Source organism: Chelonia mydas, chromosome 2, assembly GCF_015237465.2.
Source record: "Chelonia mydas isolate rCheMyd1 chromosome 2, rCheMyd1.pri.v2, whole genome shotgun sequence".
NCBI classification, from domain to species: Eukaryota; Metazoa; Chordata; order Testudines; family Cheloniidae; genus Chelonia; species Chelonia mydas.
The window spans coordinates 249,669,370-249,695,007 of NC_057850.1; the positions used below are offsets into that span (position 1 = coordinate 249,669,370).

At 46.9% G+C, this 25,638-nt stretch overlaps 1 protein-coding gene across 4 annotated transcripts in view; it reads left to right on the forward strand.

The window, feature by feature from the left end:
* Nucleotides 1-23,957, forward strand: part of XIRP1 (xin actin binding repeat containing 1) — a 46,764-nt gene extending 22,807 nt beyond the window's left edge. For 2 of the 4 annotated variants that reach the window (XM_043541611.1, XM_037891157.2), the window contains 3 exons: nucleotides 11,336-11,478; nucleotides 13,261-13,314; nucleotides 15,221-23,957. In XM_043541611.1, coding sequence (XP_043397546.1) covers nucleotides 11,336-11,478; nucleotides 13,261-13,314; nucleotides 15,221-22,981 — 7,958 coding nt within the window. In that variant the 3' untranslated portion in view covers nucleotides 22,982-23,957. Of the gene's footprint in view, nucleotides 1-4,669; nucleotides 4,789-11,335; nucleotides 11,479-13,260; nucleotides 13,315-15,220 lie in introns of those variants that run through there. The other 2 variants (XM_043541612.1, XM_037891158.2) reach the window with 2 other exon arrangements.
* Nucleotides 23,958-25,638: the final 1,681 nt, after the last annotated feature.

Below are 25,638 nucleotides of genomic sequence, written 5' to 3' on the forward strand. Positions count from 1 at the left end.
AACATACAGTACATGCAGCAAAAGGAGTCACATACAGTGCTCAGACCTGTCCTGACATTCTCAGGATGTCACTTCACGGTGATTAGAACAGAGCTGCCTTAAAAGGCATGGCATTCCTAGCACTAAAGGCGAGCCTTCTCCGCATTAAGATTTGAAACCAATGGCCAACTCCGTACTACTGTTCCGAGTGCTATTGTCAGAAGCAAAGATATTACTACGAGCCTGTCAGCTGTAGTTTGGCCACACACAGGGTGGAAGAACCTTTAGGAATCAACTCTTTGCTCAGCTTCAAGTCACACCAATGAGTCAAAAAGCACCATAGAAGGAGACTATAGGGCTTGTCTACACTTACTGGGGGATCGACGCACGGCAGTAGATGCATCAGCGGTTGATTTAGCAGGTCTAGTGCATCTAGCAGTAGATGCATCAGCGGTTGATTTAGCAGGTCTAGTTGATTTAGCAGGTCTTAGCAGGTCTAGTCCACTAAATTGCTCCCCCATCAACTCCTGTACTCCACTTGAATGAGGAGTGCAAGGGGAGTTGATGGGAGAGCATCTCCCATCAGCATCGCATTGTGTGGACCCCATGGTAAGTAGATCTAAGTACATCAACTTCAGCTAAGTTATTCACATAGCTGAAGTGTGTAACTTAGATCGATCTCCCTCCGTAGTGTAGACAAGGCCTAAGAGAATAAGTTATCAAAAAAGTCACATCTAAATAAAGATCAATTTTCCATTGGAAGAATGATCCTGTGGCTGTAGCACTGGATTGGGGCTCAGGAGAGCAGAATTCAGTTCCTAACTCTGTCACAGACTTTCTGCGTGACCTTGGGATCGTCACTTAACCTCTTTTATAACCTGGAGATACTATTCCTTTGTCCATCTTACTGTTGAGATTGTGAGCTCTTTGGGATGGGAACTGACTCTCCCTGTAGGTAAATACAGCACCTACCACAATGAGGCACTGATCTTGGTTGCAGGGTTTCAGAGGTAAAAACAACAACTATAATAGTTAATAATTGATAGTTAGATATTAAAGAGATGTGTATGGTAGAAAAGTAGAACAAAAGAGGCAATTTAAATAATAGTCAGAGGATCCATTTGTGATCACATTTTAGACTAAAATCCATAAAGGGTTAAGAATTGATTAATATACGTTACAAGAGTGCTACAGACAAGAGTAGCTCTTGTGATAGGCTACTAAGCACATCAGAAGTGTTATAGATGGTTATAAGGCATGGTTATGAGCAACCTATTGACCTGATGGAATCGATAATAATTTATTAAACATTGAATAAAACATCTGCTAATCATTTATTTCAACCCTTTACAAATGGAAGCTGACTACAAAGCGTGACCCCACTGGTAAAACAATTGTGAATCTGCAGCCATAGTTTCATCTATCTAGTCAATTAAATTCAGAATGCCTGGAAGGCTTGCCTGGGCGTGGCTTAAAGCCCTCTCTAAGCATGGATCTTTCTAACCAGTTGCCCCGTTGCCCGCACCCCCCGCCCTTCTCCAGTCAGCAATACCACGAGCAGCTGTTACTTGGGGAAGCGTCTTTGCATTTTTTGCACCCCAGGAATAGTGTCTCTGCATTCCATCGAGCCTGAATTTTTTACAAAGACCAAAAATAACAGCCCAGTGCTTCAAAGTGTCAGTCCAGGGCTGCGTTTTACTGAGTCACCTCAGGACCTCTTTAAATGGCATGGGAGTATTAAATTGTGAGATGCCACCTGCAAAGAACTGTCAGATTCAAGTTATATGGCCAGGATTTTTCAGGAGTGACTAATGACTTGGTTGCCTCAGTTCTAAGGTACCCAACTTGAGACACCTTAAAAGCGACGAGGAGTCCAGTGGCACCTTAAAGACTAACAGATTTATTTGGTGGTTTTTACCCACAAAAGCTTATGCCCAGATAAATCTGTTAATCTTTAAGGTGCCACCGGACTCCTCATTGCTTTTGTGAATACAGACTAACACGGCTACCCCTCTGATACCTTAAAAGGGGGCCTGCATGGGCAGCACAGGAACTACGGGCTGGGGAGGCTAGCTCCCAGCCCCCCCCTTCTACGCCCCCTGGAACCCAGAGCCCCCCCACCGTGGCCGCCAGCCCCCCCAGTGCTAGTGCCCGCAGCCTCCCCAGCCTGGGAGCACCGGGAGGGGGAGCGTGCAGTGGCACTGCAGCCCTGGGAAGGGAGGCGGCGTGGCCAGCCCCTGGAGCCCAGTGGCAACACAAAGGGGAACCCAGGGGGCGGAGTGTGGGCGGAGCCAAGCCTGGCTGGTTGGGAAGGCACAGCCTCCCCCAGCCTGGCCTCCGCTACCTGCCGCCCAAGGGGCCTGATTTTCAATGGTTGGGGCCTTTCTGAAAGGCAGGCCCATTTAAGGTGCCTCAAACTGAGCACCCAAATTAGTCACTTTTGAAAATCTTGGCCATTTAGAATATATTTAAATCCTAACTTGTTTTGCTCATAACACCTTAGATTATTAAAGCTGAAAGAATTTCCTTTCCACCAGAGCTGCTCTGTATTTACTTGTTTTGCATTTCACTCTGCTCTTTTGTTTATAGTCAGTTTCACGTTCCAGCTGACATGTATTTAGCACAATGTTGCAACAGGATTCTAAGGCACTAATACAAGGTTACTATGCAACAGGTGGGTTGAAACCTCTGCAAGAGGATGTTTAAATCCAAGCTTTTTTTAAAAAAAGCTGATTTATATTTTATTTTTGGTAAAGATTTGTATTATGATAATTTATTTGCATCTATGACATAAGAACGGCCATACTGGGTCAGACCAAAGGTCCATCAAGCCCAGTATCCTGTCCTCTGACAGTGGCCAATGGCAGGTGCCCCAAAGGGAATGAACAGACAGGTTATCATCAAGTGATCCATGCCCTGTCACCCAATCCCAGCTTCTGGCAAACAGAGGCTAGGGACACCATTCCTGCCCATCCTGGCAAACAGGCATTGATGGACCTATCTTCCATGAATCTATCTAGCTCCCTTTTGAACCCTGTTATAATCTTGGCTTTCACAACACCTTCTGGCAAGGAGTTCCAGAGGTTGACAGTGCGTTGCGTGAAAAAATACTTTCTTGTGTTTGTTTTAAACCTGCTACCTATTAATTTCATTTGGTGGCCCCTTGTTCTTGTATTATGAGAAGGAGTAAATAACCCTTCCTTATTTACTTTCTCTATACCACTCATGATTTTATAGACCTCTATCATACCCCCCTTAGTCGCCTCTTTTCCAAGCTTTTCCAACCATGACAGAGCTTAGAGACCCAAAAACGGATATCAGAGCCCCATTCTGCTAGTTGCTGTGCACACTCATTATAAAATACAGTCCCTACCCCTAAGAGTTTGCAGTCTGAAAACAGTGTTACCAGCTCACTTACTTAGTGTTTTCCTTAAAGCCCCAGTTGCTGGAGTCATATGAATACATGAGCATCTCAGCTTTCTTTTTTGTTTAAAGGGACATTTCTAGCCCTCATAGCTGTGGAGAAAAGGCTGGAAATGTGACTCAGGTGCACCTAAAGGGTCAAAAACCAGAAAGGAAAAAAAAACCAAGCTGTATTTTAAAAAAAAAAAACACCTCGTGATTTTTAGGCCAATTTCATGATTTTTTGGGAACAGACTCATCATTTTTGACTATTTGTGGTTGGCAATAATGAACTATCCCATGCTGGCCCATCCCTAGAAAGAGCCCAGCTTGAATTTCAGATTCCAACTGGACTTTGCAAAACTGGCAGTTAGAGGGAAACAGGCAGTTTGCAAACCAGCAAAAACCTGCTCCAGAAGGTATGGAGCAAGAGAGAATAAATAGGAAGCCTCTGGACATCAGTGTTCCCGATTCTTTCCTGCCAGCAGCCTCACTTTAAGCAGCTGTTTCCTGCCCTCCCCAAATGCTGCCCTTTCTACTCACATTGGCAAAATCAGCACATGGCCTTTGAATGATTTTTCTCATGTGTCTCCCAAATGCTCAACAGCAAGTTGGAGTTGGGCAGACAAGTCAGAAATAGCTGAAAGGCACTTTTATCCCACTGCTGAGCTGCCTGAGGAAAACCTGCCTGTGCCCCCACCTTCACGCCAATAGAAGGTCTATAGCATTTTCCACTAGTTCCAGGGGTGTATCCCCAGGATCACTTCCCCTTTCAGCCCAGCTGTGGGAACTCCTGGTCCTCAGAAAGGGAGAGTGATTTAGTCTGCCTGGTCAGTCCTCTGAGCTTCCCCTGCCCTCCCCCATCTGCATCCCACATAGTTAGTATTCACCGCAGTGACAAAAGGGCTCCTGCAGAGCTGCTGTCGCTGGATCATTCCATGAGGAATGTGGACCCAGCGCGGGGCTGAACAAGGCCCATTGGCCTTTGCTCAAAGTGATGGGATCAAGGAACTGACAGCAGCACAATGGGCTGTCACACCATAGAATGGAGGAAGAGATTTGAACTTGTTCCCATTGATTTAACAGGGCCAATGAGTGCCTAGTCTCCCAGATTAAGCTGCCACACTGGCTTCTTCTCCAGCTATTATTAGTGCTTACCCAGCTATGAGAATTCCACAAGACCAGCCACATGAGTGGCGCTCGCATTGAGCAGGCCTTTTGTCAGGGGACTGATTATCTCCCCGTGAAGCAGGGGGAAGGGCGTGATTCAGCACAACTGACTTTCAATGCTAGCGACAGGTACATGATCCATTAAAGCTGGGGTGAAGGCAAATTGTGATTCTGATGCACAAACACTGAGGGCTGGGGTCACTGATCGGCGCTGGCTCCATCTCATGGAGGCTGATGGTGAGTTTCCCAGGTTTCACTAACGCACAGGGTGGGTGACCTGGCGAGGTTCGTGGAGATGGAGGTGGGGGCAGTGGCAAAGAACGCTGCAGAACACCCCTCCAGCCGGCCACACAAACACACTGCTGAGGAGTCTGAAGCAGCTCCTGCAGAGGACCTAGCAGCTGGGTGACTCCGAGCCCTTCCCACACAGCAAAGAATAGCTGGGATTCTAGAGATTCTATGCAACAAAACCAGCCAGCTTGGAATATGTCAAAGACCATACAGCCATGTGGGTTACGCTCAGTCGCTAAACTGCTTAATCCAAGGCGAGGTCTCCAGTGGCTTTAATCAGCCACACTTTCAGAGCAAGAAGAGGAAGCTATTTTGCCTGGCATTGCTGACTTGCGTAGATGTGAGTTTACTGAGCTGAGAGCTCAGTTTCACACTTCACATCACTGGATTTGTAAAAACAAATTGCAAACACATTAGCCCACACGGCAGAGCTCAGATCCCATTACGCCATCCCACTGTACAGTAACAGGCAGGGAAATACAGAATCACCACTACTGGGATGGTCAAGGTGGGGTTCAGATGGTGGGACTAAGGGCGTTTGCTTAGCAGCTGTGTTTGTTCAGTGCAGATGATTTCAGGAGCAAAGCTGATGACATGCTGTTAGCCGATCATCTCAGCTAGACTGGGTGCAGAGCTTGCAGCTTCTGGTTTTCACTAGGTGATTCAGTCATTCAGTAATTCACTGGGGACGGTGGTGCTAGCCGGTCTACGAAAAGTCCTAGCAAGAAAGATGATGGACGCTAACAGGTGGGTGGCATTGTTTCCCTACAGCACATAATGGTTTAATGGCAGGAGAAGCCAATCAGGGTTGCTAGCTTATTTAAAGATAGGTTTTTTTCTCAGTGGCAAAAGAATTTTGTTTTCCTTTATTGGGATTCTGGCTGTTGGAGCTAACATAGTTAAGAAAAGAAAAGAAAGAAAGAATTTTGTATTGAGTTTTGCATTATCATTACCTTCTTCCTATGTAGCTCTGACGCTTTCTTCATCTTGTAGTGTTACCTTCAATAGAAGGCAGTGTGCTCTGGTGGTTTTAGCTACAGTGTCAAGTGGTTAAATGCTTGTTTGTGTTTACGATTTAGGGCTTATCACTACACACACCCCCCATGAAGTTTAATAACTGATCAATTAATATGAATGAATATGATGCATAATTTCTCAAGCAGGGAAAAGTGTAGGTTTCTCAGGTTCTGTGTTATGCAGCTTTCCAAGATCCTCGTAACATTGGGAGACTCTGAGTCTAGCTTTAGAGACTGAGCACCAGACTAAAACTTGCTTTAAACACAGGCTTGACAACAGAAATATACAACGCGTCAAACTCTACCCCGGGTGTAATTTAACTGATTTCAGTGGAGTCACACCAGGGATGAATTTGGTCCTCTCTTCTGTACTTTGCGGGGCAGAGTCTCAGCAGCTGTAAATCAGGATCGCTCCATTAACTTGAATGTGTCTACACTAATTTACACAGCTGAGATTCTGGCTGTAGGCGTGTGTTTTAAGGTAAAGATGAATTAAATGATTGGAAAAGTGACCGACTAATGGCCGCTAGCTGGCGCTGGGCGTAGCTCAGACAGGCACTGTGCAAGCTAACCACTGATACACTTAGCTGATACTCAGCAGGCCTGCAGCACCTCCTGCCATTCCACTGCTGGGCCACTGCAGACTTCTACCCGCTGCATCTCAGCTCGTGCCTGCAGCTTTCCTGGGCCTCGATTGCCGCTCCAGGCCTCTGTTGAGCTGAGCCCGCCAGCTGGCCCAAGCTGAAGGTTACAGCTAACCGAACTAGATGACTACCCAGAGGTGTTTGCCGGGGTACCGAAACCGTCGCCGCTTCCCAGATTCAATTTATAAATACTCCACGACATTCCAGCTCCATTGGAGCCAATGGGCATTTTGATGTGGTCTACAATGGGAACCAAATCAGAGCTAGACCCTGCAATCTTTACTCAGGCAAAATTCCCAGTGAAATCATCAACGGCAGGTTTTCCTAATCAGGACTGACTGCAGGGTGCAGCAGTCACGGAAGCACATTTTAATCAGCCGGCCAGTGAGGGTGGCTGTCGTGATCAGAGTATCAGCTTTTAAACCCCTAGACTCCCTGGGGCCACAGCAGGGTCTGTTTTATTTATGTCAGCATCTGCCCAGTGCTACTGGGACGGCTGTAATAAATAAAACAAATTCTAGCAGGGTCAGCCTGGCCCTTCATCGAGGGAAGGTAGAAAATTGAGTCCCGTACAGTTTACTAGAGCTTTCGGATGAGATGTTGCGATCCAGGGTCTCAAACATTTTAACCAGACCCAAGAGATTCCATGGCAGTTTTTGTGATCAGTAAGGGTTTGCCCCAGAGGTGGCCACGTTGCACTAGGACGATATGTTTATAGTTTGTGAAGCGCTTTGGGATTCCAGTTGCTGTCTGAATGTCAAATAATTAGACCCTGTATAAAATGCTGTTTAATAATTGCAGACAGTTTATAGCCTGGCTTTCTGGTTACCAGAATGAATTGTTGTTCCTCAGCTGTGTGGGCCATTATCTATAATTAGCAATTTAGTGAGTGGCTGCTGTGCCCATGCTGTCCTGCAAAGCTGTGGGTCATTGCATACTTTCCATGCTTTCAGAGCACACAGCTCATGCTGCTGTTTTTAACTCCCTATATCTAAGGCATGTGATTTTCGGGATGGTGATAAGCAAAGAGCAGGTTTGCAAATCCCAAGCACCGTAGAAGAAAAAGAAAGAAAATGACAGGAAGAGACTTGACTGAAAGTCTTATATCTAACTGTGTCCATCATCCAAAGAGCAGCCCTTTGGTCTTTCATTCAGTGGATCCAAATGCTTGCGGCACTCAGGAAAAGAATTTTGCCACATGCTAGCAATGGAGTCATTCATTTCTGCTAGGAATATGATTTAATCTACTATAAATCTCAGTTAGGTGCTTAAAAAAAAGTTATATCCATAAATTCTCTGGGACAAGGACTATCACTTTGTTCCGTGTTTACACTCACCTAGCACAATGCTGTCTTGGTCCATTTCTGTGGCTCATAGGCACTCTGGGAATACACATAATAAACAGTACTCTGCAGTACCACCAAAATACAAACCTAGGAGCAGGTCTGCTGAAACAATGTGTGTAGTGGGGATACTGAAAGCCATTGAACCAAACTGTAAACGCTGCGTATAATGGAGACCACTTCAAGCCAGGGAATGTAGCTGCACCCCCAGAACCCTTAGTTCTAGCACCTATGTCTAGGGTAACTAATGCAGACAGCACATCCCTGGATGGCTTCAGGATATAGAATATTTATGCAGCTCCATAATATTAATTTCTAAAGTGCCTGGACCCACTAGCTGTAGGCCGTATACCTGAATTTCATGCGGCATTATCAATCCCGCTATTTTTATCTTTTTATCAGTCTGTTTGAATTTATCATTTTAAATTCAGAGATTTCATACATATCTAACTCACTCACCTCCTGGGTGTGGTGTTCTGTTCCATCTAGTGGCACCGAGACCACTTAGAGAGAGATTAATGAGTCTGCTCTACAGCCTGAGCTAGGGCCACGTGGCTTTTAGCTCATGCAGTAGAGGCTCATGCACTAAGCTTCAGAGGTCCCAGGTTCGATCCCGCCCACCGACAAACAGTATGTTGGTGTTACACATACATAGACTGTGGTTCTTTGCAAGGGGAGGGGCTGGAGGGAGTGATGAAAATTAAGCTCCACCCCCAGTCCTAAACCCCGCTTGCACACCTAGGTCAGGTCTACACTCCAGAGTTAGGTCAATGTAAGGCAGCTTACATCGACTTAACTCTGTAAGCGTCCACACTACAGCATTGCTCCTGCCTACGTAAGTCCCCCACTACACCAACCTAATAACTCCACCTCCACAAGAGGCGTAGTGCGTAGGTCAATGTAATTAGGATGATGCAGTGTCTGTGCAGACACTGCATTGCCTGTGAGCCCCGCTGCCAGGCTGTGGGCTCCTCTGTGGTGCCTTCTCTTTGTTGCGCTAAATGGAGATTGAGCTTCTTGAGTCTATCACTGTAAGACATGTTCTCTAATCCTTTAAGTATTCTTCTGGATCTTCTCTGAACCCTCTCCAATTTGTTGATCCTCCCCTTCCCATTCTCAAATACTCATGTGGCAAATACCACAGCGGCTTGCATAGAAAAGTAATAATTAGATAGATCCCCGTATTTGGAATGTTCTGCTGGTGGTATCTATTTCCTCTCCTCCTCTTATGCGCCAGTGACCCCAGCAGATCCAACTAGGTTCATTCCTCATTGTTTCCAGCTGCTTCCCAGGTACCCAACCTCCTTTCTGCACTGAAAGGCCTGGGCATTTGTAGAAGCAACTGGAAGCAAGGAGGAACACCCAGCACCATGTGACCTACCACCTTTCAATGGACTGCCAAGAAGGGTCACCAATAATCGCAGGGTGAGACACACCATTCTAGAGTGTGTGTGTGTGTGTCATTGTCACCAGGTCTCACGATTTTATCGTGAGTCTCATGCTACTTGATGTATTACCTAAAGCCCAATCCCTTGGGGTCATATTATTGTGTGAGATTCTCAGCGTTCCATTGGTTTTGAAAAGTGCATTTCTCGCACTGATGTGAGCAGAGAAAAGCTTAATCAATGTGAAATCTGAGGATCAAAATCAAGAAGGCAAAAAAAAATGACCCTCCAATTTATTATTTTCACTGCGTCGTTATTTTAAGCCAATTGTGTGGTTCTTGGGGACCTGACTCAATGCGTGGGGCTGGCAATGCTGCATAATGAACCAAAAGGATTATTATTACTTATTCAGCACCGTCAATATGCATACAGTGGTCACCTGTAAAAACCAAAGCAACCTTTACTGCACTGCAGAAGTTGGATTTATTGTGGTGTTTCCTATACAGAAGTTCAAGTAGAAAACACTGTAAATACTGCAGTAAATTCCAGTGCCACAAACACTGGGTTTTTTTTAAGAGGCATGCAGCATACAAGCAAGGTGCTGTGGTCCTCTCTTGTACTGAGAGGGGAAATAAAATCTTGACTAGAAAGAAGAGAAAATACATATATCCATATGCATTCATATGTGGACATAGCTGTACATATACAAGCGATGGGCTGTGGAATTTGTGATGGCATTTGGGATATCTGCCTTCCTTACTCATGACAAAGCAAAATAGAAATACATTGGCTGGACTAGGGAGTGCTGGATCTCTTTTGGCACGGTCCAATCGGCCACAATAGGTGTATTCATTTCAATATCCATCTCTCTATTAGGGTCTCACCCTGATCTCATCTCAGTCAGTGGCAAAGCGCTCAATGACTTCAGGATCAGGCCCTTAGCTACAAACACATGCACTGGTTGGGTAACAGTGAGCAGGGGAGAACTAGCTGGAAAAGGAAAGTGGACAAGCGGGCAAGCAACAGACTGTGGCCTTCTCCATAAGGCAGTGTTGGAATTATGTTAGCAAATGCTTGGGGTGGGTCCTGGCAGCTCAAGGAGAAGAGCAGATATCTATCATAAGGGAGGAAGGATGGTCTTGTGGTTAGGGCATTAGGCTAAGATCCAAATTCAATTCCCAGCTGTGCCACTGACTTCCCACATGACCTTGGGAAAATCAATTAACCACTCTGTGCCTCAATTCCCCATCTGTAAAATGGGGATTATAATATTTCCCTACCTCACAGGGGAGTTGTGAAGCTAACTACTTGTGAGGGGCACAGGTAGCATAGTGATGGGGCCATAAGAAGGGGGTGTTGATTAAAGTTTCAAGTAAATAAGAGTTTCATTTCCCCCCACCCTCTCGTTTCTGGCAGTTGCATTCCAACATCAAGGTGGCATTGCCTTAGCTCTATGAGGTCTGGGTCCGAGCCTTACAGAAATGCAGCTTTGCTGATAAGACAGCAGAATGAGGAGACTGTTTGAAAATATGTCTTTTGCTGCTCACAGGTGGCAGCCAGGATGTGGTCTCTCCTTCCAGCACATGGTATGGAACAGGCAGGACCTGGGACTAGATGGCCCAATGCTCCAGTCCAGTATGGCGGTTCCAGCGTCCCCTAGTTTCCGTCTGATCTCTTAGTTCTCCCCAACCCACATCTCACAAGTTAATTTCCGTCCCCTTGAGAGTTTGGAAAGTTTCATTGTCTCTTTCATAACCCCAGAGGAATTACAGTTAAGAAGGAACCTTGTGATCAGCAGGGCTCCCCATCTGCCACACATTTCACCCTGGGCTGCTTCCCTATCCAGTCCCAGAACATGCAAACAGATCATCGACTTGTCCTTGGAGCAGGGTCCCCTAGCCTCAGTGACTGACCACCCAGTTCCCCCCGCCACTCGAGACCTGAGCAATTGGGACAGGAGTTGCTGAAGGGATTGGGTGGGGAGTTGCTGAGGCTCCTGTCAGGGCCCCATGCAGTCACTTGTCTCGCTTGTGCATAAGGCAAGCCCTCTTTGCTGCCTCGGCACTCTGGCGTATATCTAACATACACCTCTGTCCCTGTTTCAGTTGAGAGGACACAGTCAGTTTTAGACAACACTAGACGCATACTGCACCAAGGACACGGGAAACCCTCCTCTCCCTCCGTGAAGGAGCGGTCAGCTCTCTATCTGTCTGAGACAGCTGCTCACGCAGGCAGCCTCCCAAAGTCTGTAAGTATCTCATGCTTTTCATTCCTGGCCCTCGTATGAGTCACCAAAAGCATCTCAGCAATGTCTGTTCCCAGCAACTGGCCATAATGAGGGGAAAGAATAAGTTTGTTTTATATAGATTTGGAAGAATATGGAATTAATCCTCCAAAAATCACCATCTTTCTCTTGCCAAGGAACTGTAAAACATATTAGTTTACCATAGATATATATATACATAAGCCCCTGGTAGAAGGGTTGTGTGTTATCTTATACATGCATGTACACATACATATATTGTATATACATTATATACACGCAGACACTCATATATATATGTGTGTGTGTATACACACACACACACACACACAATTCTATATCCTGTATATTTAATAACCATCTTCAAGTACAGTGCCTATGTTAAGCATCTACAGTATTCTTGCAGCTTCAGCGGCCTGTGATTTTGTTCACTCCCATCCCTACATTCTTGAGCAGTGTTGCTGCGTGCTGTTAAATTGCTCCTGTATTACACCCCAGAGGTGACCACATTTCAGCAACAAATAAAGTCATCCTCAGCCTTGCTGGTCCGATCCCACTTGCACTGCAGTAAATAGCAAAAGTCCAATAGACTTCAAAAGGGCAGGATCAGGCCCTGTAGGAGACACACAGTAATTTGTAATATGCATTGGGGCTTTCAAAAGGTGCCAGACCCTAGGGTCTGATCCTAACTGAGGCTGAGCACCCGCAGTTCCCGTTGACCTCAAGGGATGTTGTGGATGCTCGGCACCTTTCAGGATCAGGCCCTACCTAAATCCTAATGGATAAATCAATTTCAGACGGGAAGGGAAAGGTTTTCTATGACATTTACTTGGCTCTTCTTTCCACGAAACACCTGTATAAAACCACATCCACTCACCCTGTGCCGGCAGCGCAGCAGCACACACAAAGTTGGTGCACTCTAACACAGCGCGAGGGGAAGTTACCCAGTCAGGCTTCGCCTACGTTTGAGCTGGGAGGTGACACGCCTGGCTCAGGCAGCTAATCCTCTGCTGGCTCTGCTCAAGCTAGCACCTAAAGTAGCAGCGTAGCTGGGATGGCCTGGGCGGCTTCTCGAACTCACCACCTGAATCCAAACCCACCCAGGCCCCCTGGAACCTACAGGGGCGGCTAGCCCAAGCTGCTGTCTCTGCTACCACAGCTATGCTACGATGGTACATCTACCAAAGCTGGGAATCCCAGCTCCCAGCTCAGATGGGGATGTATCCACAGCCGCGTTAAGCCCTAGGGCAATCGTCCGTACTGAGCGGCATGAAGTCTGAAGCTCTATTCACGTCCGGTTCCCTTATTCACAAATGGGCGGGGTACCAAAAAGGGGCAGGTAAAGAATGGATACAGCTGAGAACAATGGTTTAAATATGAGCTCTCTCAAGTAGCTTAGCTATCTGGTCCACGCTTAGGGCTCACTCCTGCTCCTAAATCAGAGGACAGTGTCATTGTAGCCCCACCACAATGCTCTCATCCATGCAGGTTCCGATTCCCATACGCTCCCCATCCTTTGTACTTAGGTATGTAACACTCCATGCCTCTCCTGTGAATCAACCTGTCCACAATGCACTTACCGGTCCACTAGGGCATTCTTGGTTTTCAATTATAACGCCTTCTTCTGGGTTTTGTGTTGGAAAACATAAATTCTGAAATAATACAAAGGTCTAATGTAAGAACTAGTAAGTTACACAGACACACACGCACACAGAGCACATGTGAATGTGTGCAGTTCTATATAATTATGTTTTATTTCTCTTTCAGAATACCACAAAGGAGAGCACTGCTCATCGTCTTGACAGCCAGAAAGCAAGCAAGGTAGGAAATGCTAAGAATATGTGTGGTTGCCTAACCAAGTCTTTGTGGACTGGTGTCTAGTGTGATTTAACTAGCTGTGCTTGACAATGAGGAGCGCTCTCATGCAGAATATGGAGGTCTGACTTCTCAACTACCCAGCCGTATTTAGAACTTGTTTATGGGGTTCAAAATCGCCTTACATAAAAAGGGTCCAGGAATTTAGAAATATATCAGCTCATATGAAGCTGCAGTGTTTTGCAACTTGCCATGAAATATACTCATTTTGGTCTTTTGTTACTAAGGTTCAATGCATTTTTTTAAAATGGAAGTATTTGTGTGTTTAACCGAGTGACATAACATTGCACATAACCGATCTTGAGTGAAAAAATACACAGTTTAATGGCATGCAAAGGTTTCTGCTTGTGTTGAAAGATGGACGGCTAGAATTAGGGTCTCTCCTAGGTAATGATTATTAGCATCAGCTACCTCCCATTGGTAAAATCTCCTATAGATTATAGTAGATATAGTAAATCTCCTATAGTATAGATGCTGTGCATTCAACATAGCATTATGCCATACCACAATCAAACTTCACAAGCTAAAATACTAGGGAGCAAAGTCAGCGTATAAGCAGACAAAATTCTAATGTCACAGAGATGCAACTCCCATTCACTTCAATATCAATGTTTCCATGTAACCGAGAGCAGAATTTGGCCCAATAGGTCTGGAGGGAATCTAGTGGCGTAACTTACACCTTCTCCTGGCCCCTCAAAGTGTGTATGTTACACCTGCTTAGATTTCCTTTCCCATCCTTATGTATCACCTCTGAATTTGGCCCACCAAGTCTAATTACATCTTAACTGGTTTAATTCTCATGCTGAGGAGCCAGAAGAGAGGTGAGGACCTCATAAGGAAAAGCAACGAGAAGGAGGGTTTAAGGCAGTGGAAGTTAAAGGGGACCACACACTACCTTATTGTACACCTTTGTACATTTTCTTCTGGCTCCATGCTGTGTAAGTTACTCTCCCTTACAGATCACAAGTGGGCATGAGGGGCTCTCACTTACACCAACTCTCATCTTGGCCCAATACCTATGTCATTCCAAGTTAAACGTCACTCATCTTAGGTCTCTGATCTGCATTATGTTTTCCAAGCATATTAACTATCGTTGTTTCACCTGGAGCTATGGGACACCTGGTAGAGCCACAACAGAGGACATCATTAATCCAGTGAAGTTTTTCTTCGTTCTGGAGGTGTAGGTTTGCAAAGGTTATAAGAAAAGGCTTTGGCATAGATAGAGAAAGGCTAGCTCTGATTAAGACCCATCATTCTGACTACTTCATGCAGCGTTCCATCCACCCAAATATATAGATGGTCTTCACTCATCATCATAGTCACTGAGTTCTGCCTCCTCTCTGGGTCTTCTCCCATCTGATTACCAGGAGGCGGTAGGTCCACTGGCTTCCTTCTGAATCCCTAACTGGGTCTTCATTCCCCAGACCCACTGCAGTACCGCACACCTGGGAGAGATCTAAGCAGGGCATTAGCTCCCTGCTATTCAGACGTGCCCCCGTTAATATTATTCTGATGCTCATCCTCTCTTGCTAACACTATCCAGATCAGGTCTCTTTGTTGCTCTCTAGCTGACTTTAGACGTGGAGATTCCAGACTATAACTGCTAGAAATGTGTGGATTAGAGACCTTGATTTAAACTGCCTGGCTGTGGAAACAGATTTAACACCCTAACCCCAAGCCTGGAGAGAGTTTGCTGTGGCGTGATGCTTTTGGGTGCTGTGTGCCGTTGAATCCAAGGTATGGAATTCATATTCACTAGGTGCATGGGTTTTCCTCACTTGTTTGCTGTACTCACTACTAACCGGGCTAGTGGGGAAAGATAATGCTGATGTTTAAAACTGTTTCCCCAAAGATGGCAGAGCTTCAGAACCAGACGTCATCTAAAGTGAATGGCAAGAAAATGGAAGAGGACTTACCTCCACCTCCCCCTCCCCTGCAAGACTCCTTCCAGGCCTCTACTTCCCTGGTTGGGAGCCAGGATTCAAACCCACGGCCGCCCCCTAAGGGATCCTTCTCAAAGTTCTACCAGCAGCGCCAGGTGAATGAGCTGAAGAGGCTCTACAGGCACATGCACCCTGAGCTGAGGAAGAACCTGGAGGAAGCTGTGACTGAGGACCTGGCAGAAATGCTCAGCACGGAAGATCCCAGTGCCCAGGCCTCAGTGAATCTGGATGCCGTGCTCCCGGGGGAGGTTCAGTCCATGCGCTGGATCTTTGAAAACTGGACGCTAGACTCTATTGGGGAGCATCAACCGACCAAGACATTGGCGGAGGAGGAACCCATCCCAAGCGGGGATGTGAAAAGCACCTCCAGGAGGTTTGAAAGCCATTCGTTAAACGGAGACAGGCTGTCTGAGTTGACCAAAGTGCCCACGACAGTCCACACCAAAGGGGACGTGCATACAGCCCGGTGGCTGTTCGAAACCCAGCCCCTGGACTCATTAAACAAAATGTACTCAGATGAAACAGACGTGCAGGAGGCAGTTCTCAAGGAGCCTGTTCAAAAAGGGGACGTGAAAGGTGCCAAGCAACTCTTTGAAACCTACTCCCTGGAAGCGCTGGGCCACTACAGCTCAGTGGAGGAGCAAAGTATCCTGCAGCTCAAATCAGAAATCCAGGAGCTAAAGGGCAATGTCAAGAAAACCATCAAGCTGTTCCAGACAGAGCCACTCTGTGCCATCAGAGACAAAACTGGCAACATCCACGAGATCAAATCCGTCTGCAGAGAAGAAATACAGAGCAATGCAGTCAGGACCGCTCGCTGGTTGTTTGAGACTCAGCCACTGGATACCATCAACAAGGACACGTCCAAAGTGAAAATTATCCGGGGGATTTCATTAGAAGAGGCAGGAAGGGGGAATGTCAGTGGAGCAAGGTGGATGTTTGAAACTCAGCCACTTGATGCGATCAAAGAATTGACAGTGGAAGAAAAGGATTTCAGGGCTTCCATGGATTTCGTTGACGGGGCAGATGTCAGTAAGCAGCGTCTACTTTTTGAGACCCAGCCTCTCGACTCTCTGAAAGGAGAAGTCTCAGACAGTAGCCCAGCCAAGGAAGAAGTCATCGGCGGTGACGTGAAATCTACACTCTGGCTGTTTGAAACCCAACCAATGGAAACCCTAAAAGATAATTTTGAAGTGGGTCATTTAAAGAGAGTGGGGCTTTTGGAAGAGGAGAGGGGGGATGTGAAACAAAGAAAGCAAGTCTTTGAGACCTGTCCCCTCAGCAGCATCTCAAAGGCATCCTCTGAAGACCCCCTCTCAGCCTCTAATGTACAAGAGGTGATGAAGGGGGATGTTAAATCTTTCAAAAACCTGTTTGAGACTCTCCCATTAGACAGCATTAAGCAGTCTGATGCTGAGCCCATCACCAAACAAGAAGAGGAGATACCAGCTGGGAACGTCAAAGCCAACCAGGTCCTGTTTGAGACAATACCTTTGTACGCCATCAAAGACAGCTTTGGAAACTTCCACAAGGTCACCTCTGTAAGCAGAGAGCAGATCATGAGCGGCGATGTCAAGAACTACAAATGGATGTTTGAAACCAAACCTTTGGACCAGTTTGATGACAGCACCGAAAAGGTGGATATAATCAGAGGGATCACAAAGCAGGAAGTGATAGCTGGTGATGTCAGAACAGCAAAATGGCTCTTTGAAACCCAGCCCATTGATGTCATCCATCACCAAGCCAACCAAGGAGAAGAGCACTCCTCGGTGAAGAGAGAGGTTACCCAGCAGGGTGATGTGAAGACCTGCAGGTGGCTGTTTGAGACACAGCCAATTGACACCCTGTATGAGAAGGTGGAGAAAAAGCAGGAAGGGGAAAGCTCTGTACCACAGGCTGACGTTAAGTCGTACACGTGGATGTTTGAGACCCAGCCCCTGGACTCCCTGAAAGGCCAGGAGGAGCAGTATTTGCAGGTTGGCAAAGCATACTGCCAAGATGACTTACAAGGAGTCGACGTCAAAACTGTCAGACATCTGTTTGAGACTGAACCACTGGTTACCAATGCCTCCAGCGAGACTGACTCAAAGAAAATGGTCAGGTACTCCAGCCATGTGGAGATACAGTCCGGTGAAGTGTCTCGGGTGAAGGAGTTCTTTGAAACCAAACCCTTGGATGTACTGGGTAAATTGGCTGCAGCCACAAAAGAGAATGGTGCCCCTGCAGATGGGAACATTGAAGCTGGATCAGTGCACAAGTTCACCTGGCTCTTTGAGAACTTCCCCATGGATACTTTAAAGAACAACACTGAGGGCATACAAGAAATCCCCCCAGAGAAGGATATCGAGGGGGGGGACATCGGAGGCAAGAGGTTCATTTTTGAGACCTACTCCCTAGACCAGATTCATGACAAGGTGGATGAGACGGAGATCAAAAGGATCCAGGAGGAGACAATGAGCAAAGCCAGCATCAAGTCCTGCACCATGCTCTTTGAGAGCCAGCCCCTATATGCCATCCAGGACAAGGAGGGGGAATATCATGAGGTCACCTCACTGAAGAAGGAAGAAATAATGAAAGGCGACTTGAAAGGTGCCCGGTGGCTCTTCGAAACCAAACCTCTGGATCAGATCAAGAAGGAGGAGGAGGTGTTCGTGATCAGGGCTGTCACCCAAGAGGACATCAAGAAAGGGGATGTCCAGTCTGCCCGATGGAGGTTTGAGACGGAGCCTCTCGATTCCTTCTCTGGGGGGAAGAGGTCTGTGGCCAGGACAGTAGATGATGTACAGAAAGGGGATGTCCAGACCAACAAGCAGCTTTTCGAGTCTCAGTCGGTGAGCCAGAAGAAATACGTGAGGATGGTCAGCGTCAGCGATGTCCAGCAGGGCAATGTGAGGACGTCCACCTGGCTTTTTGAGAACCAGCCCATCGATTCCCTGAAGGGAGAGTCTGAAGCGAGCTCCAGCATAACCACTGTGCAGAGAGAAGACAGCCAGAAAGGGGATGTGAAGCGCTCCACATGGCTGTTTGAAACTCAGCCCATGGATAGTCTCAAAGACCCCGAGGGGTCTGCCAGCACCAATGCCCCGGAGGTGGTCCCTCGTGCTGATGTGAAGAGCACAACGTGGCTGTTTGAAACCACCCCTCTGGATAAACTCAGCTCTTCTAAACACAGAACCGAAACTGAGGTGAAAGAGAGGACAGTGAGGGAGACTTTGGAAGGCCTCTGCGCCTGCCAGGCCATCCAGCATGACGGGATCCTCATAGAAGCCAATGACGTAGGGAGCGTGAGGATGGTGAAGTACCAGTTCAGCAGGCAAACTACTCCAGAGATCCAAAAGGAAGAGATTGTGGGAGGCAATTTGCAAAGGATCATGCTGCAACTACTGCACAGGACCAATGTGGAGGCCCAGGGGATGCTGGTGGAGGAGGACGAGGAGGGCAAGATCAAAGTCAGCCCACTGCAGCTACTGGACCCAAGTGAAGCCGATAAAAGCAAAGAGGAGTTGAGGGATGATGTCGCTAAGGCTCTCCAAAGTCTCCTTAGCCAAGATGCCTCCATCAAAAAGGGAATAGTCATGCAAGAGACAGAGGTGGGGTCGGTGAAGATGACTATCTACTCCCTCCTGCACCACTCCGTCCAGCAGGAAGTTGTCAAGGGGGATGTGAAGTCAACCATAGGAAACCTGCTGGCTTCCTCGCAAGAGCAGAGGTTGATGGCAACCATCAGACGGGAGGACAACGAGAAGGGGAATGTCCAGCTGTACACCAGCTGCATCGAGAAGGGAGACCTGGACTACCTAAAGAACCTTCAGCGGGAGTCCGAGATAGAGTCCCTTATCTCCTCTCAAGCAGACCAGGAGCCAGCAGAATTCATCCAGCAGGATGTGCAAGGGGCTAATATGCATGCCTTGCAACAGGAAGAGCCAGCAGATAAAGTGACTGAAGATGTGGGGCAAGGGGGCATTAAGGGGGCTAAGAGAGTGCTCATGTGTGAAGGTGTAAGCAAAGAGAACATGTTAGAAAGAAAGGCAGTGCATGCAGGTGACGACACAGACTCCACTGTGCAGTGTCTTGGGCAAAACCTGAGCCGGCCCACAGGGGAGGGAAAGGAAGATATTGTGTGTGGGGATATTCAGGCAACCACACAGTCACTGAAAAAGGCTAAGAATGTCAGCAAGAAGGCAGAGAGAGAGGAGAGAGTCTCTAGAGATGTGAAGGAAGTGAAGATTGCACCACAGGGAGCAGCCTCCACTAAAGTGGCGGCTCAGAAAGATGACATGGCCAGAAGCCAGCATTCAGTGGCAGGGGAAACCAGCCAGATGACAAAAAACATGGAGGAGGAGGCCCTTGGAAGTGATCTTCAAGCCGCAATGCAGAGTCTAAGGCTGGCCACAGCTGAGGCAAAAAGCATTCAGCACCAAGTCCAGAGCAAGCTCCACAAGAGCACAGAGGAAATCCATCTAGCCTCTAAGCAGCAGGCACCCAGCATTTCGGGGACAGTGACCATGCAATCAACTGTTCGCCAACAGGAATGTGCACCCCCCAAGCAGCATCAAGCCAGCGCCACCATCAGAGTCCAGGAGTCATCCACGTCCCACACAAGTGCGTCTCAGAAGAGCATGACGTCACACAAAAAGGTCAGTACTTCCGAGGAAGTACAGGGAGGACAGCATGTGTGCCAGGAAAGCCAAGGTGTGCCTAGTGCAGATGTTAGCGTTAAGGATGGTCTGTTTACTGCCAAGCCAGTGAAACCCTATGTAAACCCTTTTATTGAGTCTGATTACAAAGAGCAATCAGTGCAAGAAGAAAGAGAGCAAGATGTTGTGCTCAGAGGGGATGTAAAGACAGCTATCAGAGCACTGCAAAGTGCTGCAACAGAACAGAGACAAGTAGAGAAGGAGGATGTTGTTCGAGGTAACTTAAAGGCCACTCTTCAGTCGCTGGAGAAGTCTAATGTTAATGTCTCCAAAGGGGATTTTAAAGCCGCTATGATATACAGAAATGCAGGGCAGTCATATTCCATATGTAAAAAGGAAAACGAGACTCAATCAATTAGTAACCAGACAGCTGTAGTGGCTTCAGGGTCCCAGTCTGATAATGACTTTCCTCCTCCTCCCCCAGTTGCTGTGATGAAAACTAAGTGTTGTCCACCCATGACACAAGCAAGAGAAGCTGCCCCTTCCCAACCAAGCAAAAAAGATGAAGCCCTGGGATGTTCTGCACCCATGCACAACGCTCTCCCTAAGACCCTCACTCCCGCCTCCACCAAAGCCAATGATCAGAGGCCTTCAGAGAAACCAGCGATTCTCCCCAAACCAGAAATTACTGCCCCACCAAGGAGGAAACCCATTCCACCTCCAAAACCTGAGCGCTTCCTGCAGGAGAAACCTTCACGCCCTGCTAGCAACAGTAAAGGGAGGTTGACAAAGCTAGTCCCACCCCCACTGCCTCCTAAACCTCCAGGCCTGAGCGAGCTAAGCAGAGCAAAAACCCCACCTATGAATCAGGCAAAGGACTCGTGTTGCTCTGATGCCTTAGCACAAATGGGATGTGGGGACTGTCAGTCAAAGTGTTGTACCCCTCAATCACCAGTGGCCAATGCTGTTACAGTAAAGAACCAGAACTCTGAGAAGAAAGCACCAAAAGACATCATCAAAACACCTCTTCAGATAGCAGAGGAAAGGTACAAGGCAACCAAGGAAGAACAGGGCAAGCAAGAGTCAGTAGACTCTAAGACGTCAAAGCCACTTAAAAATCGAGTGGCTGTCTCTGAAACAGAACAGGTGATGACCAAAGAGAAGGCAGCAGCTCCAAGGAACTGCTGTCCAGCTGAGGAAATTCCAGGACACACACTTTCATCTGGCCAAGAGAACAGCTGCACATTAACATCAAAACAAGAATGGCTGGATGGATATCAGATAGGTCTTACTAACCCCGAGAGTGAGAATAAGCCAAGTACCTCTCCTAAGAATCAAGCTACCCTTCTGAGAAAAGGATCTGCCACAGCACTAAATGCCTCACCTAAGACAGAAAGTGCAAGCATGTCTAGTACCGATGGGTCATGGGATAATCAGAGCACCACCCAGAAAACAAATCAGAGAAGACAAGAAGAGCCTTCAGCATCTTCCCATCAGCTTTCCAGGGACCTCTTTAAGGAGCAGCAGCAGGTGAACAGTAGACAAGGGGGCAGTCTTGAAGCGAAGAGGGAGCAGTTTGCACAGAAGCCAGTGGTGGTCATGCGAGAAAAGCCCTGCAGAGAAACGGAGGATGAACGTCTCAAGAGGCTGTCTTTCCACAAGGAGGAGATCATGAAGGGCAGTGTCAAGGAGGCTATGGAGATCTTTGAGAACCTGCGAAGGCAGGAGGAGCTGCAAGAGATCCTGACCCGAGTGAAGGAGTTTGAGGAGGAGACATTTAAGGTGGATGTGAAAGCCCTGAAGAGCTTCTTTGAGAATGTCCCAGAATGGGTGGTGCATCAGAAGGCTCACCAAGTGACGCAGCAGCACAAGGCCGAGAAGGCCGAGCAAACGACGAAGGAAGACTCTGACAGCGTCTCCTCTGTGGAGCTGGCTTTTGAAGACCTGGAGAGGGCAAGTGCTGAGATCATCCACCTGAAGGAGCAGACGTTAGCTAGGTTGCTGGACATTGAGGAGGCCATTAGGAAAGCTCTCTATTCTGTTTCTAATCTAAAGTCAGAATCAGACATAGCTGGGCTCTCTGGGCTCTTCAAGGAGTCTCTGGGGAACGCCCAGAGCCCTACAACCAGCAACAATATCCGTAAGATCAGCATCGTCTCCAGCAAAGCCAAGCAAGAGAAAGCGGCACAAGGGATGCAGAACGCAGCATCTGTGGGAAGTGCAAATGGGTCCGAAAAGACGGAGATGCCCAAAGGAGAGTTAGAGGTCCCCTGCATCATTGAGCAGCGAGTAAATTCTCCATCGTCTCCTTCTTATATCTCCATTGAGTCTGCAGCCAGAAAGCCTGCCGAATCACCCAAGATGGCATATTCCCCCTGGGATGCCCCCTTACAAGATTATCCCGACATGCCAGGAAAAAGGGACACATTCACTCAGAACATCTTTAACTCATTAACTCGCAAATCAGTGGGGTCCGGTGGATGCAATCCAGCTCCCTTGGAGACTGAACAGGAGCCCATCCAGATGAAGATAGGATCAAACTCAATTAGGCAACACTATCTCAGCAACCCCGAGCGTCCGCTTAGTGGCAACAGTGGCAAGGATGGGTGCGCACCGAACTCATCCAAAGGCAGCTGCCATGGTGCAATCAAAGGAGGCTTTTCTGACTACAAAGCTCCCCTGAACATCTCTAGCCCACAGAATCCAAGGAGGCAGAAAAGCATATTAGAACTGCAGACAGGTCCGGATGGATCCAAGCTTTACGGAGCCACCAGAACTGTGACCGAGCAGTATGAGGAGGTGGATGAGTTCGGAAACAAGATCATCACTTCATCCACCACCGTCACCAAGCAATCAGAGACCCAAACCTCCTCCACGTGCAACGTGGTCTCTCCTCCCCGGTATGAGATAACCGCCTCGCCCCTCCTTCGGAGGTACCTAAACAGTCCTGGTGAAGACTTCCACTCTAATGGCAGCTTCCAGGAAACAGGGGTGGTCTTTGTCACTTTTGGCAACTCCAAGCCAAAGAAATAGAAGGCTTTGAATAGTGGGGGATGCTAACCAGGTAAAGAAGAAACAATGAATTCATCGATTTAACCATGTGACATACAGGAACTCCGCCAAGCCTTGTGATGCTTTTAGAATATTCTCCTAGTGTTTGGCATACAAATACAATTCAGGGCCAGCACTTGTGGTAAACAACATCCTTCACCTCACTAACCCGACAGACTAGGAGTTACCCCACATCCGAAGATCTGAGTCTTGGATAGCAGCATAAGCAAGAAAATAAACAAATGGGTGTTTTAGATGGTTTCTTTGCCTCTGAATAGTGCTTGTGGGTGTGTCCAGGACATCTCTGAACACAGGCAAGAAAAAAGGACAACTAGAGCCAGCCAAAAGAACTAGCCTGTCTGGGTATTTTGGAAACAGACTCATTTATCCTACCTTGTCCATCTCTTTCTGATATCAGTGCAGACCTCATCTCTGTCTCTCTCTCACACACACACACTCCTGGGTGTGTTGGAATAGTTTTCACTTAGCTATTAAAAGAAAGAACATCTTCAAATTGCTTTTGGGGTGGGGGAGAAGGGGGGAGGAGAGATACTTAGCAGAAACCAGTACATAGCAAGTATTTGGTACTACCTAAAATGGTATAAATCAGGATTTCCAGAATATTTGCCAGTGTCATTCTCCCTAAGGCGGACATGAAGAAAGATGCTCTAGTTAAGATTGTATCAAGTTCAACTAAAGAAATAGATGGCTATTGCTTTCCTTTCTTTCTTTCTTAGACCTGTAATTTATTATTCATTATATACAAAATATTTTATTTTACTGTCCATGTATTCTTATGTTTAATGTTTAAATCCACTTTGAAACTTTGTAAAGAAATTTTCTTTTTATTACGAACTTGTTTTGTACATTCTCAATTCAAGATATTAGATATTTTGTGCCCCCTCCCCCTTTTTTTAATTTTTATTGCTGCATTTTGAAGGTAAACTTTACCTCTGAAAATACACTGGTCTGGTTCTTTTGTTTTGCCACGTGTTTGATTGAGTTCAAAGTATTTAGAATGCCTCTGCTGATGAAGTAGTTGAGTCTTTCAGTGTCACCACCAAGCTTTATCAATGGAAGCTAAAAAGAAAACAGAGCAGAACTGGTAGAAAAAAAACTGAATTTTCCAACACAAATGTATTTCCAACCAAAAAAAAAATCCACTCCACATTTTCGCTCTTTTACAGCCATATTCTTTTGAAAATTCAGAATGAAAAGAAAAATTCTATGTATTTTGACCAGCTATAAAAACATGAGCAAAGAATGTGTCTAATGTTTGATTAGTTGATTGGAGTTACTTAGGGCTACCTTGTGATTTGGTCGTACAAGAGAACAAGAACACCTCTTCGCTGTCGAGTTCATTTCGGTGATTGGCATCCAGTTCTGAGCCAAGCCTGGCAGGAGCAGTCACACTACAAAGCCACATCCCCGTTAGTGTGTCCTTACTGATGCTGCACTCACTCACATGCCTCACTAGGACTTCTGGGGGCATAGCCCATGGCTTTCAGAGCTACAGTGAATTGAGCTGCTGTGTGATTCTTTTCCAGTGACTTACGGGTGAACTTGTCTGTTTTTCTGGGCACAATTGTGGGAAGGCGTTGGAGAACTATCAGCACTGGAGTGGTTTAGCCTGTGTCCTCACTGCAAAATATGTGGGTTATCTGCCTGAGTGTAAGCAGCACTTGGGTTTTACCCTATATCCCAGATGAGCCAGCTAGCCCAGGTGTAAAGCACCACCAAACTCAGGCCAGAGGGGTTTGCGTGTGGATTGCAGCTGGATTAGGGACAACACCTATGTAAGAACCTTCTGTGCAGGCTGCTCAAACCTTGAGTTAACAGGCTTTCTCTGGAGTGGCAGGCTCCAGCCCCATTACTCGTTGGCCAACACCAAGGTGTCGCAGTTCACTGCTAGTACAGGCCAGGAGCAAATTACTCCCTCTCCGCCAGAGCACGGAGGAAGCAAAGCTGTTGTGACTCAGCGGGGTGTCTGTGCCCCTCAGGGCTACATGTGGGGCAGTGCAGCTGATGACCTCTGCTTGGGCTCTGCCTAAAGTCACAATCTAGCCCTTCCTCTGGAAAGGAGAAGAGTTAGTGGGGATTTTTCTCAAGCTGTGTGAGATCATGGAGGATCTATTAAAAAAACTAACCCAGCAGTGCGGTGTGGTGGTTAGGGCCCTCTGGATTCTTTTCCCAGCGATGTGAGTGGGCATGTTGGGTGACCTTGGGCAAGTCACTTTGCTGCTCAGTGCCTCTGTTTCCCCTTCTGTAAAATGGGGCTAATGACACTGATTTATTTTGCAAAGCACTTTGAGATCTACTTATGAAAAGCACAGTATAACAGCTGGGAATTATTAATTATTATTGTTGTTGTTGTTATTCTTTCTACCAATTCCCCTTTGAGATAGAAGGGGTTCTGACACTTACACTGATGATTAACAAGAAGAAAAAAAAATGAAAGAAAATATCTATTCCTGCCACGTGTAGTTAATGTATGGAACCTGCTGCCTCAAGATACCCAAGGGAGTTAAAGTGGCTAGATTCAAAGGGCAGGGTTATTCTATACTTGCCTAGCACTAGGTGAACTCAGATAAGGAGAAAGGTAATCAGACTTCATACTTCAGGACATAAGCTGATCAACT